The 14,081-nt window shown below is 53.7% G+C and overlaps 4 protein-coding genes across 4 annotated transcripts; all 4 read right to left on the minus strand.

The window, feature by feature from the left end:
* Nucleotides 1-814: 814 nt before the first annotated feature.
* J4E85_010441 (uncharacterized protein) lies at nt 815-2,904 on the minus strand (the record flags this gene model as incomplete). The annotated part of the gene is made up of 2 exons (XM_051474650.1): nt 815-1,903; nt 1,951-2,904. The coding sequence occupies 2 exons, from the start codon at nt 2,902-2,904 to the stop codon at nt 815-817; spliced, it is 2,043 nt and encodes a 680-aa protein (XP_051321570.1).
* Nucleotides 2,905-6,839: 3,935 nt separating this feature from the next.
* Nucleotides 6,840-8,325, minus strand: J4E85_010442 (uncharacterized protein; the record flags this gene model as incomplete). The annotated part of the gene is made up of 3 exons (XM_051474651.1): nt 6,840-7,022; nt 7,103-7,502; nt 7,550-8,325. 3 exons carry the CDS (start codon nt 8,323-8,325, stop codon nt 6,840-6,842), a joined length of 1,359 nt encoding a protein of 452 aa, XP_051321571.1.
* A 791-nt stretch (nt 8,326-9,116) lies between these two features.
* On the minus strand, nt 9,117-10,445 carry CIA1 (Cytosolic iron-sulfur protein assembly protein; the record flags this gene model as incomplete). Its single annotated transcript, XM_051474652.1, has 1 exon — nt 9,117-10,445. One exon carries the CDS (start codon nt 10,443-10,445, stop codon nt 9,117-9,119), a length of 1,329 nt encoding a protein of 442 aa, XP_051321572.1.
* Nucleotides 10,446-10,975: 530 nt separating this feature from the next.
* On the minus strand, nt 10,976-13,536 carry J4E85_010444 (uncharacterized protein; the record flags this gene model as incomplete). Its single annotated transcript, XM_051474653.1, has 3 exons — nt 10,976-12,697; nt 12,746-13,322; nt 13,373-13,536. 3 exons carry the CDS (start codon nt 13,534-13,536, stop codon nt 10,976-10,978), a joined length of 2,463 nt encoding a protein of 820 aa, XP_051321573.1.
* Between the last annotated feature and the right edge of the window lie 545 nt (nt 13,537-14,081).

The following is a 14,081-nucleotide window of genomic DNA, read 5'->3' on the forward strand; positions in this document are numbered from 1 at the left end:
CTAGGACATGCTCGGTTCGTAGTTCTCAATGTTATGGTATGTCACTTTCGACCTAGCTACCTTAGAAAGTAAGTTAACATTTATTTAGCGTAGGTTCTATGTATTGCCTTAATTGATCCGCTACTACTAAGATAGAACTATAATGCGGTGACATTATATATAATCGCGATGCAGGATACTGCGCAAACAGCCTCTACTTACTGTATACACCTATATGTACTCTTAATATTGTTCTGGTTGAACTCAAGCAGTAGTAGGTACTGAGATATGCAATAAGGAAGGTGCGTTCTAGCATATTTGTTGTACATACGATAGCAACATTGAAGGGAGGAAAGCAAGTGGTTGATTGCGAGCTAAGAAGCTGGAACATATCCAAGATAATCATACTGAAAGACGGCCGCACACCTACATGTAAAAAACCATAACAGTTTGTAACATTCTTCATTCTCACTCTTCAATCATCCACTAATGCTACATCCCTATCCTGACCTATCCCATCCCATCCCATTCCCATCGCAAGATACAACAAGTACCAACCCAACTGGAAAATTTCTTGTGAACATTCTATTACAACGTATAGTGTTGCCGCAGCGCCGTGAGCATGAAAAGGTGGTATCGTGGAAAAAACAAGCAGAAAACAAGCAAAAGAACAAAGAGCCGTTATTGCGCCGTGTGTGTAGATCTCGCCGGTAGTAATCGTTCGTGTGAAGCCTTTTGAACGCCTTGGAAGATGGAAAACGGGAAGGAGAAGGAAAAGGATGGGGGTGAAGGGGGACGTGATGTAGGGGAGATGGGGAGAGGAAGTGGATGAGTGCTATTGCGGAAGCGACTGATGTTGCACATGCGCATCCTGACCCGCATCCAGTTTCTCACCCGTCCGCATACTAGTTGGGACAGAAGCGTCTTTCTCCGCATTCGAAGCCACTTGCCGTGACTGTGATTGTGTCTGCGATACCTGGTTCGATATCGCGCTTCCATCAGTCGATGTCGAGCGCTGCGACCCATCCTCCTGAACGTATGCGATGGGCGCCCATATGCGCCAGTGAAGCAGTATAATATGTGTAACCCGATTAGCGAGATCAGTCAATTTCGCCGTCTCAGGATGTAAATGCGCAAAAGCAAACGTATCGGCGATGTTAGGTCTTGAAAGCGAAGGGAGCGGCGGCATGGAAGGAGATATAGAAACAAGGGCGTTGAACAGTTCAATGGGCGAGGATGTGCTGTGGCGGTCGACGTTGGCGAGGATCTGAGGGAGGAGCGACGCTTCGAGGCGGGATGCGTGCCAGGAAGATCTACGCACGAATAGAGTGCGGAGGTGTTGGTTGGCTTCGGCCATGTGGTCGAAACTGCAGGAGGGGGTTTGGCCGGCGAGGTGGGACGCCTGGCGCAGGATTTCTAGGGAGAGGGCTTCGGAGTTCAGCATCCATTGTTGGGGGCCGTGGCCTACGGCTTCGCCCATGATGGCGGAGAGGGCGGTGCGGAGTTGTTGACCGATGGCAAGGGTCATCGAGCCTTGGTAGCCGAGCTGTCGGGCGAGTTGTGTGTACATCTCCATGCAGACCTCAAACATGACGAGATCGTCAACCTCAGCCTTGAGTGATGCTAGGCGATCGTGGTCTAGGAAGAAGGTATCAGGGAAGTCACTCCGTCCGTCTCGGCCGAATGTGATTGCTGTGACTGCGCGAGTGAAGACCTCCAGCTCGAAACATGGGCCAGCTCGGGGTCGTGGCGAGCACTGAGGACCAAACTCATCAACGGCGTCTGTGAACCAGGTTTGTGCTGTGTTGATGTTGACTCTTGCCCTGCCGTGAACAAGTCTGTCGAGATGGTAGTGCTTCTCAAAGTTGACGCTGTCCTCGATCAGAAGCGTCTTCAGATTCCGGATCTGATGGTTCGCAACGTCCTACATGGGTTAGCTTGAGCACATATCACTTCCATCAGGCAACTTACGAGTTTCATGGCCTCCAAAATGCCGAACAACTTCCTCAGACCTTCTACGATCTTTTCGAGATTACGGTCCGCCTCGCCTAGTCTTGTGCAGGTGACCATCTCGTCGACCAAGATATCACGCATCGGCGCGCAGTGCTCCTTGAGTAATTGCGCCATCCACTCTGACAGTCGCCCCAGATCACACACTCCTCGCTCGATAGCTTGCATCAGCATAGGAACATCGAGATGCTCATCCACTCTGGAATGATCGCGATCGGGAACCAGGCTCTTGAGAACATCGCGGACATTCTGGAACAATATCGGTATCCGCCGTTGCGCATATGGTGTGAAAGCTTCGACTTGGATCGGTGACAGGGGTGGTGTGCCGTGGAACATGCGGTTGTATAGTACCAGTTCGGCGATCAACGCTCCCCAGTACTTGTCCGCTACTCTCTCCTTCTCTTGTCCCTTGACGCCATCGACGTTCGGTCTGAAGCTGAGGTCTCTGTCGAAGTTGACGTCATGCCGTAACTTGATGTTGGTGATGATGCTCTGAATGTCCAGCTCGCTCAACGACTGCTTGGTGACTGGCGGCAAATCTAATGCTTCGAGGAAGTTCTCTGCCAGCTCCTCGCCAGACTGTTCCACTCCTGTCTCTCCAGGCATCATAACTCGTAGATATCCTGCGAGCTCTTCTGGGATGGTGGAGTGATAAAGTGATAGCGTTCGTGCTGGACTTCCATCTCTTGATCTAACCTCGACAACCGCATGCCGTGGTCCTGACGCAGTCTCTTCCATCTGTCCATCCAAGCACGTCGTAGAGCTATGCCATGACGTGGAAGCGCTTCTGTCGTCGACATCCATGGCCGACCGTGAAGCAAAGCCAGGTCCGAAAGAGGAAGCTGTGTTGACAGGCTTGGTCGGCTGGGAACGCATCTCCTTCCGCCGACGGATGCTCCCGCAGTTCTGCTGCATGGTGGGCCGGGTTCTCATAAGATGACGTAGGTAGGGTGTACGACGACGGTTGAAAGCGGGAAGGTGTCGAGCGCGCGAGTGTGCGTAATGGCGACGATGAAGCCTGGGGAAGCGAAGGCTCAAGAAAAGCGCATGGGGTTGCTACAAGCGCCAACTACCACTCGTTAGCTTACAAACTATCCAAGACAGAGCGGTTTGTAAGACACAAGCCAGAAACGTGTTCATAGGCTGTTTGACGTAGCGACGGGTGGCCGCTGGAACGAACGAGATAGCTCCCGAGTCAGACAAGCACGAAGACGCGGGATCGTGCTTAGCAAGTCGTACCTTTTTGCATGTGCCCTCGTTGGATACCAGATCAATAGGATCTCTTGTATGCCAGTCGAGGCTTATCTCATAGCAAGCAGGACAGAGTGGTCATTCGCGATGATGACAAAAAAGAAGAGTGACGATGCGAAGCGTGAAGAGACGGCTTCGTAGGAAAACCACTTTGCTGCAGAAGCAAAGTGCAACAGCGCGGAACGAGCAAAAAAACAGAGAGACAGACAGGAAGGGGTACTACTGGATGGAGTAGTAGTAGAGTTGCGACAGGGCGTGCGAGTGCTGCAAGGTGACGCTGCGGAAATCAAACAACGTTTGTGTCGTTGTGGGTGGTTGTGCAAGGTCGGAGGCTGAGGTTAGGTGCGAGCGGGTGCCCTTGCATTCTTGTTTAAAAGACGGGCACAGACCTGTGACTACGTCGTGGATTATGCTCTGACCATATCTTAAATGTGCAATCCAATACTTTGGGACGTGGGAGGCGATCGCCACAGAACGACCGACGGCGTTAGGGCGTTCCGTAGGGGACCTCGGGCGTGTCTGGTGGGCGTGAAGCTGCAACGCGTGTCATCCCAGCGGCGACTGCACACCGCTAGTCAGCAGCGACAGCAATTAACAGACCTCAGACGGTAAACGCGGAGCCGCAGTAGCGCTGTCTCGCTCGCCAGACACGGTATCCGACGATGTCGTGAGGGAGCAGAATGCAGCAGATGTGCAGGCCCAGCACGCCGAGACCGCGTGCAGCCACCCGTGATTGGCTGCAGCACCGGGGAGCGCATCACGGCCGCCTCACTTATTGAAAGTAGGGCGAGCATTTGGCATCCGCGCTGCTATCCGGGGGATGAAAAGAAAATCCGGTCCCAGTCCTGTGTCGCTGTCCTCGACGCGACTGACCCAGTCTGACCGGACGCTGCATGCGCAGACATCCATGGACCAGACGCGTCGCACGTCGTGTACAGCTTCTAGACATCTTACGGTGGGTCGACGTCAGGGCGAGTCACCGACGTCAGTCGTGTTCCTGGCCCCTTCGATGCCATCATGAGTCGTCCACAAGTGCGATCGTCGGACGTCCTGGCGTGCGGGCGCGGGATCCAAAGGCGACTGAAACGCAACCGCTTCATCTAGCAGCCTTGCCGCTCCGACAAACTGCCGAGAGCCCAAGGACCGACTCGTTCAGAAGACCTGTCCGGTTCGTGTGTCGCAGATCGTGATGGGCAAAAGCAGAGCAGCCTCTCATGGTATGACAGATAAGCGACGGCTGGTGACGGGCGGACAACGGAGGGGCTGCTAGTAAGGAGGGCCCTGGGTGTGGAGAGGGCTGGTCGTATATCACATCGCGGGTGTGAGGCGATCTATACCGCGTGCAGCGAGTCTGGGTGGGACCAAGAGCATCTAGAAAAACGGGAGCATGGAGGGCCCCATTTATCTATAATATAGTAGGGCTGGAGACGCCGGTGGGAGTTCTGAGGCAGAACCGCGCCTGCTGCTGCGCTTAGGAAGTCGCGATGTCACACGATGCACTCTCGTTGGGTCGGACTAATTATCCACCTCGCCCGGCGCACGCTGAGTGGTCGTCGCTCTGAACGTCAAAGGGCTTGAACATGTTCGCAGACGTCCTCCGCCCGTCATGTGGTGTTTTGTTGATAATGCAGGTCCCGACGTAAGCGCAAGGAAGGCTCGTTGGTAGTGTAGTATCCTGGAAGATCATTTCGCCATCGTCAGGCACCACTCCAAAGTGCCGAACAGCCATCATGCCTCACTTCGACTCTACATCCCGGTCCAGTCACGTCGACACGTAAACCTCGCAACCCCGCGTTGCGTTGCGATTATGAAGGGAAAAGTTTCTCAACAGCGACAACGTGTCGTCTTGCGTCAGCTTCACTACGACAACACAGTGATTAGAAACGACGAAGCAAGCCACTTCATGGGGTATTCATGGGATATCCACGGAGTTGACCCTCGTTATGAGGTAGTAGTTGCTCATCTTTGAAGAGTTTTCAGTTTGACAAAACATCTCAGAACTAGGTGTATTGCGATCATCCCGTCCGCAGTCGACAACTCCAATAACGAGCACGAGATACGATCACGCCATAGTCTGGATCAGATGCGCATACTCTTCTTTCATGCGTCTCTGGGGTATTTCCTGCTTCAATGGCCTGCGCGAAACAAGATCATGCCCCAGATTTGAGTCAACGGCGCACACTTTCCCTTCGTCATCTCCCAAAAGTTGCCACTTCAATGATCAGTGCGAGACAAGACTACTCGGTATGAGTCAACCACTCATACCCATAGTATCCTTTGTTCGAGAAGCTTTCTACAGCTAGTATCTATCGTCCATCCCACCCCTAGACTTCACCCGTCTTCTACCTCTACGAATCTACCCGCCCTATCACCTCCCCCTCGTCCACTCCGCCTCATTCCTTCTCATTCCCCCTCCAATCCTCCTTCCTAATCCACCAACTCACCCTCTCAAGACCCCCATCTCACAAACCTCCCCCTCCCACCATCCCCATACCCATCTCCTCTTTTATACCCTTCTCTCCTTCCCCTAACCCTCTCCTCCCTCACCCCCTCCCTCCCACACTGCCTACACCAGCTACACTCGCCCTCAACCCACATCGTCTGCGACAGCCTTGCTCCAACTGGACACGCTCTGACCGGATTGAGTGAGCGAGCGTAGGGACACAGGCGGATGTAAGGGGATGAGGGGGCTGGGGGACAGGCGCAATGAGGGTGAGTTGTGAAAGTTATGATACACATCGACGTTGGTTGTTGGTGGATGAGGAGGGAGGGGAGGTGTGTGTGAAGACTGTAATACTCGTGATTGGTGTGGTGGTATATGTGACTTCTTCCGAACCCCGTATTGGCCGTGCTATGCGTGATGAATCCTCCTCCTCTGTCCGTCTTCCGTCTGTGCCACACGGGGTGCTGGTATCTAATCGCAGATGAGATAGGAATGAAGGATGAATCTGGCAATGATGGGACTATTCTCACGAAGCAGTGCTTCTGATGTAAGGCTGGTTCCTCAGCAGTACATAACGAGTGTCTTCATGTATATGCTCGCATAGCAATCTATCTTCTTCGAACATAGCCACCCTTTCACTTCAGTCAAGGATACGCGAGAAAGAAGCCATCGATTGCCTGGTGTAACAAGCACAACGCACGTTTGGTCAATGTCAACCAGTTGTCGTTTGACCCAACAACGGCAGCGACAGCAAAGCGGGCATTGCGACTTCGCCGTTCATCACCATCGTCGGAAAAGGTAGGCGCAGCTCCTAAGTAAGGATCTGTTGTAGACAGGCATTTCAAGCTCTATCGCGAACTAGTATGAATCAGATAAAAATAGCAACGAGGTTCAGTAGCACAGAGCAAGGCAGAGCAAAACAGAAAAAGGAGGCTGAGCCAGTATTCCATAACAAGGAAAACAAGTATTATGATAATGTACGTTTTCGTCGTGCAACGGCTTTCCCACCTAGCCACGTATACACAATCCGTTGGTCGCACAAGCTATGTGGTGCTTGTCTGCTAGGTCAGAAGGAAACATCGATAAGACTACCGCTTCAGGCAGACGTTTGCCTCCGGTTTTGAAAGCCCTACTATAGGAACCGATTCACAGCATCCTAAGCCGCAGTATCCATAGCAGGTTCGCTCTTCGTCTGTTTACCCGTACGACCACGAGTGACTTCCTGCTGTTGCTGCTCTCCTTTATGTAGTTGGGGACTCCTAGCTTCCTGTTCGTCGGAGCTGTCGTCGATGGGGGATTGCGGGCGGCTGTCGTTGAGGTTGCGGCGGGAGCGTGCCATCTAATTATCTTGTTAGTGAACCATCCTCTCAATTCTTCTCATCCGCGTATTTGCGGTTATGCGGGATGGAGACAACGTACCCAAGACCTCACACCCCCAATCAAACCCAAATTATACCCAGCCGCAAACTCGGAACTCTCCCTCGTATTATTCGCCCTCGGAATATCAAGGTGACTGAGTCGCGAAATCGCAGAAGGAGAACGAGCAACACTGGCTGCTTCCATGGTTTCTGCTTGTGACTGCTCGCGCGTGGGTGTGCGGGCAGGGGATGCAGGCCGGCTCGATTGCCAGAATTGGCGGAAGTCTTTGCTAAGTTCCTGGCCGGTGGTTGTCCAGTTTGCTTTGATGCTGTCGCGGAGCTCGGCCATGGTGCGCTTGACGTCGAGCTCGTTCTTCTTGAGCCAGGAGACGTTGAGCTCTTTGCGCGAGGTGCCGCGTTTGAGTTGGCGGTCGATGTATTGGTCGTAGTCGCGGACGATTCTGGGGTGTGTTAGTATGGGGAGTGGTATGTGGGTGGAGAGACTTACTTTGTGATGATACCCGTTGTGCTGAGACCCTCAGTTCTTTGGGTAACGAGGAACATGCCTCGCTCCTTGATCGGGCCGTAGATATCGTCACCCTCGTCTGCGCCATAGGGAAGGTCGTCGTGGGCGACGTAGTCAATGTTGTGCTTCAACAGGAACTCGGCGGTCACAATCCACGGGCAGTCCTCGATGACCTCGTCGACCCATTTGCAATGGCGCACACTCTCAGCACGCTCTCGCGCCGACAATACGGTAAGACCCTTGCGCTTATGTGTCTCCTTGTTGCCAGTAACGCCAACTATAAGCTGGACGTTGGGGAAGGCCGTCTTGGCCTGCTGAAGGGCGCGCATGTGGCCAATGTGGAAGAGGTCGAAAACACCGTCTGCGTATATCCTGACGGGGCGTCCCTCTGGCGGCGGGTTCGTCTTGTAGCCTACGGGGTCGACGAGACCAGCTTTGGGCGGAGGCTCCATGCGCATGCTGCCGGCTTCACCACCCTCGCCATGGTCGTCGCCGGCGAGCGATGACGTGCGCCGGCTCTTCTTGCTCGCGCGCTCATCCTCGTCGGTATCCTCGTCGCCGTGGGCGCTCTTAACGCGAACCCGCTTGGTAGTGGTGCCATTAGCATCGGCCTGGCGCTCCTTCTTGGACGCGACAGCCTGGAGAACAGGGTCCTCGGCACCCTCGTCCGAGGCGTCGCGCGATGAGGGCTGCACAGCGTCCATGGCGTCTTTCTTGACCGAAGATACAGTGGTGGACCGCTTTCGTTTTGGCGGCATAGGCGTGGGTGGAGGCAATTACGGACAATTACGCTGCACGTGCAAACTCAAAAACTATGTTGAGAGGGCGGAGTGGTCTGTAGGTGGGAGAGTAGGAGTAGGCGTCGGGTGCGCAATGCCCAAATATGGGTAACACGCGGGTGATAACGGTCGAGGTCGGGGCAATTATGCGCAAGCGCCAATTAGATGGGTGAGGAGGAAGTGACGATGGCCTTGCACAGCATCGCAGACGCACACAGCAGAGACGGTGAGACAGTAGATAGACAGTGGATAGACGGTGACGGCGTGGCTAGTATAATGTTGGACACGCGTAGATTGCGTCTAGCTGCCGTCCGTAAATTCTCGCGCTTCCTTGAATCCTGATCTGATCGGCACCTTGGCATGACGCCAGTCCGCCCAACGCTCCCTGCGCCACACGCTCTTGACGCGAGCGGACTGGTTGAGAGCTTCAACATGGCCCACGTGTGGCATTTCCCATCCTGATTCCTCGCATTTGCATCATTCGCATGTGACAGGGGCCTGCCAACTTCTGGACCCTGTGCTTGATCTGAGAACGTGTCATCACCAAATGTATACAATGGACAAAGGATGGTCTACCTACTCGGAGATCGAGGCCACTTTGCACTGGAGAGACGTCGTCGTAGTCATGATACCTTCAAGGGCAGATATCAGTGGAACAGAGCATTCAAGAAACGAATGGCACATGTGAAGATTGATTTTATTTATCTACTTCATGAGTACTATGGGTGGGATCAGGTGTTCCCTCCATCGACTTCATCTGTCTGTGAAGCTCACGCCTGATCCAACACCCAAACCCTCACCTCCCCATCATCACCCGTAGTCAAAACCACTTCTTCGTCCTCGCTCCTCCTCCCCTTATCCGCCCTCTTCGCCCAACAAACATGATTAATCTCAAACACATCATGTCCAGAAAACAGTTCCGCAACAACCACCCACTCTGTCAATCCCCCTGCCTGCGCACCATCAACATCCATCTCCACTCCATCCATCTCATCACCACCAGCCTGCTCTCTCCACCTCTCCTTATAAACAATAACCTTACCATCGCTACCCGCACTAACAATCATACCCGTCTTCCGACTCCAAGAAACCGAGTAGATAGCGCGTTCGTGAACCTGTGGCAGAACAGCGTCTTGATACCACTCCTCGTCGATAGCCGCCGAGCGAATGATACTAGGGACGCCCGTCTTGTTACTCGCGTTGTCATCCCCCTCTTTCGCTTTCCTACGCCATATGCGAACCGTGCAGTCGTCTGAGCACGTCGCGAGTCGCGGTCCCGATCGTTCCAACTCCTGCATATATTCCAATCGTTGCTGTTGCGACGCATCCGATGTACTGCTACTGGTGGCATCTTTCCTCCAATCCCTCCCCGCCATCCCACTCCCCTCAAACTCCGCCCACCAAACCGTCTTCGCATGCCCATCAATCATACTCACCTGAACCCAATCATCCGCATCCTCCTTATACAACCTAACCGTATCATCGTAACTCGTGCTAACCAGTAAATCTTCCGCGGGGTGCCACGCCACGCTCTTAACATCGCCATCGTGTTCCTGCAGCACAGCCACGGTTTCAAAGTTATCGTCTTCGAGCTCCTCCCATATCCACACGCTCTTGTCGCGGGAGCACGTCGCTAGGTATTGGCCCGAGGGACTCCACGCGAGGCATTTGATTTCGGATTCGTGGCCGTCGAGGATGCAGGAGAATTGGTAGTCGTCGGCGTCGTCTTGTTCGTTGTCGGAGTCTTCTGCGCCACCGATTCTTCTACCTGTAAAGTCCTCTTCGCGTCCTCCACCATTCTCCTCCCGCCGCCATATCCCAGCGCTAGAATCAAAACTCCCAGTCGCCAACACACTCTGCCCGCGAGTGTTTGGTTTCCACGATACAGTCCGTACACTGCGCTTATGCCCACCGGTTATAGAATGGAGGAGCGTGAAGGAGGTTAAGCTGTAGACGCGGACGCTGCGGTCGGAACAGGCGGTTGCGACGATGGGGAGGGAGGGATGGGGCGCGGATTGCCAGGTTCGCGAGTTAGAGGGTGGTGTGAGGGTTGCGAGGGGGGTGAGTTTGTGGGTTGGTGTGGTGGTGGGCGAAGACATTGTGGAGGGGCCGCGGGGGCGGGCTGGTCGCGATGGGTGGAAGGCGAATGCGGCGGGTTGTTGGATGTTCCAATGGGACCAGGAATGGATGTATGCTTTAAGAGGGCGTACACACTAGCTGGTCTTTGGTAGTGGCCTGCAGCCGGAGTTGAGTCAATGTTTTTGGGGCAGTTCGCGCGTGGGGCATAGAAAGTTCAGATGAGCGTCTTTCGCCAAGCCTCCCACCATTGCGGGCCCGTCTGCGTTATCGGATGCCTCTGCCCTGCACATGTGCTTCATATTGTCTTTGTTCGAATACATCTTCTCTATTCTTCTTCATACATAATATACTTATTACAAGCTTTACACTTTTTTGTCAAAGCCCTGAAGCAGCTCCCAGATCCCAAACGCCATCCCATGGATCGTGAATGTCCCTCGTTGTGTCATCGCATGTCATTATGAAGGGTATTCCAATGCCAGCAACCCAAACGCCAGAAACGCTGCAAAAGAAAAAAATGTCGAAAAGACACCATGCCACCGATGAACGGTGTCTACTTCCGGACACCGTGGTAGCCTGGCGGGCGAATCGCGTGCGGGTCGCGGAAAGCAGTGGTAATCGACATGAGTCGGTCTGCCAGCGTCTGTTGCTCCGTCTCCGCCATACCAACATTGGCGCGAACACCTAGGTCGTGGAGCTCTACATTCGCGCCCGCCTTGGTCTCGTCCACATGGATGTTCTGGGTCGAAGTGACCATGATGCCTCCCCATGGATGCGACGAAGGCTCAGCTTGGGAATGCGTGGTGCAGTTGACCAGACCCTTCTCCGAACACGTGTCTGCTTGCTGCCAGCTCAGCTCCGTTGAATTCGATCGCTTTGAACGTAAACCGCGAGTCCATTTGCCGCCGCGGCTGCTGGGTGGCATCTTCGCAATGGAAGGGACGCGTCGGAGGCTGCTAAACTCCTTGTGGTTCTTCTGCGCCAGTATCGCGTGGTCGGCGCATCCTGGCTGTGACCTCAGGTAAGTTTGGAAGAAGGAGAGTGGAATTGTCTTCAGTGTCAGGCTCTGCAGCGACTGCACGTAAATCTCCTTGATGCCGCAGAAAGCAAAAAGCGTGGCCTGACTGGACTCGGTCTGACCGTGCATCATGTCAATTTGCTGCGATGAGAATACTGAGCGATGAAGAGTTTCTTCGGGGCAGTCTCGCAGGAGTTCCATGATCCTGTTTCGGAACTTGTCGAGGAAAAGATCGTCCTCCGAGTCGGTCGCGGTCCGCTTGTTGATGCGCACCAAACAGTCGTCCAAACTGCAACCGTTGAAGGTGGTGAGGATGTTCAGCTGCCGACTGTCCAGCTCGTCGCTGCTCAGCTTCACCATCGGGATGCGGCCAGGTGTAGCTCGTGGTACTATGACGTCCAGGCCTCGCATACCGGGCTTGGGCTGTACGAGGAAGGATCCGATGTAGGTGCCTTTCTTGGGAAGGGATAGCTGCCTCTCGCTGAAAGCTTGTAGGCGTCCAACGAGATTCTCCAGATCATCGCGCGGTATTTGCAGGCTGCGGGCCAGATGATCGCTGACCTGCTCGACACTCGCGAATCCGTATCCAAGGTTGTGTAGTCGATGTGCCTCGATGGTGTCGACCTTCTTTGTAAGTACAAGCATCTGACCTCTTCCGAATAGAATAGGGTTGACAGCTCCAGCTTCCAGATCCTTTGTCGCTACGTCCGCGGCCACGATGGTCTTGTTGCCGTAGTTGCCTGTCCAGATTGCGCGGTTCATCACCGTACCCGTTGTCAAGACCTCCTCATATAGATTCCCAAGATTCTGCAGGCTCGTGTCGAGTGTCTGCGCAATCTCGTGCGCTGTGACGCAGAACAGCTCCCGGAATGTAGCCGAGTAGCTTATGTCGTCATCGGCCTCCAGAGACGATCGGCTGTTGCTTCCGTGAGTAGGCGCTTGGAGGTATCCTGTTGCTTGTAGATGCTCTCGCATCGTCGGGATGAGATCGGAAATGCCGGTCCAGTTGCGCGATACCCTAAAGATCCACTGGAACACAGGATGCGATGTGTTGAATTCGTCGTCAAATGTTCTTTGGTGGAACTGGTGGGTGATTGTCTGACATGGCATCAGTCCGCTCTGACTGACGAGCAGTCTTCCTTCCGGATCGAATGTGGCGATGGCAAGAACGACCTGTTGAGCTCGGTTCTTTTCCAATCGACGCTGACGCTGCTTGATGAAGCCGAGAAGGAAGCATACAGCACACGCGCTCAGGCACTGGTTCTCGATTAGCGATGCGCTCCGTTCGTAACGTGGGTGACTTACAAGGCAAAGAGAGATGATAAGATTTGTGTTCCTTTCTTGGCCAGGTCCATCGTGGTAGCCGCGGATCTCATACCAGGTACCAGCTGCAGCAGTCCAGTGCATCCCGCAGACGGCCAAAGCGAGTACGACGGCCACGATGATTCGTCGCCAGACGTTGTTCATCCAATGCTTGTTCCAGTGGAAGAAGAGACTGAACGAAATGAGACAAGCGCCCACAGCGATAGATGCGGCCCCAACGACGTGTGGCCAGCTTAGGATGATCCGGTAGTTGGTAGTGCCGTTGTTTCCCAGGTAATGCATCTCTGTTACAGCCGCTCCTCCGCAAACACCGCACACGCCCAGTGATGCGAACCGAACGAGGGAACCTTTGCTTCCTTTATAGAACTTATCCGCAGCCGATAGTCCCAAGAACATGACGACCACCGGTAGGACAGCCGATACAGCGGTGTAAGTCGAACTGTAGTAGAGTTGAATCTCTTCTTCTCCGTCACCGAGCACGATCGCCCGGTTACCGACGAAATGCATACACCAGATAGCCACCAGTCCGAATGAAACTGCGCAGCCTCCTACTTGTACCCTAAAGTGGAGTTAGTGGTTGTCGTACAACGATGTACGATCAGAACATACCACGACCGCCATCCTGCTCCTGAAACTCTCCGATGTAGCAACTCTACAGTTGTGAAAGCACCAATGAGGCTGACAATGTATGAACCCACAATGAGTGCAGGAAGGAAAGATATAGCGGGTCTGCTCCCCAGCGGGTACTTGGTCTCGATGTCTTGGTTCAACATTACGAAGCAGTTGTTGATTCAGTGTGTTGAGATGTGTCGTACTCTCGTGAGGCTGATAATGCGCCTTACGTGCACTTCCTCAGCTGTGAAAGCTGCACTCTGTCAGTTGGTCATGTCTGTTGCATTGATGAACGAGAGAGGCTACTCATCACTTACGTTTACAGAAGAGGAGTGAAGTGAGATGGAGTCAGCAGAGCGGAACCGCACCGGTATAATCACCCTCGATGTGTTTCCTGGAAGAAGCTCGTCACAATCAAGTGGTTTGCATCATACACCGCCGATCGACGCAGTAAGGCGATTTCGGTGTTTCGTTTTGAGGATCCAAGTAAGGAGGTGACCAGCGTCTTGTAAGCTAATGTCTTTTCGGGGTCCAATCGCGCGTATGCGGAGAGATGTGTATATGTAGGTTCTCCTCGCAGCAGTCAAAACTTAGAAGTCGATCGGAGGGGTAGCCGCTGAAAAGAGGGTTCTGCGCGTTTGTACCTGAACTCGCGCCGGTGGGTAGTGTTCCCTTCTAGACGTCCGCTGAAGTGGAGGACATAGTT

The sequence above is a fragment of the Alternaria conjuncta genome (assembly GCF_024043145.1).
Source record: "Alternaria conjuncta strain BMP 0040 chromosome Unknown scaffold_23, whole genome shotgun sequence".
Lineage (NCBI taxonomy): Eukaryota > Fungi > Ascomycota > Dothideomycetes > Pleosporales > Pleosporaceae > Alternaria > Alternaria conjuncta.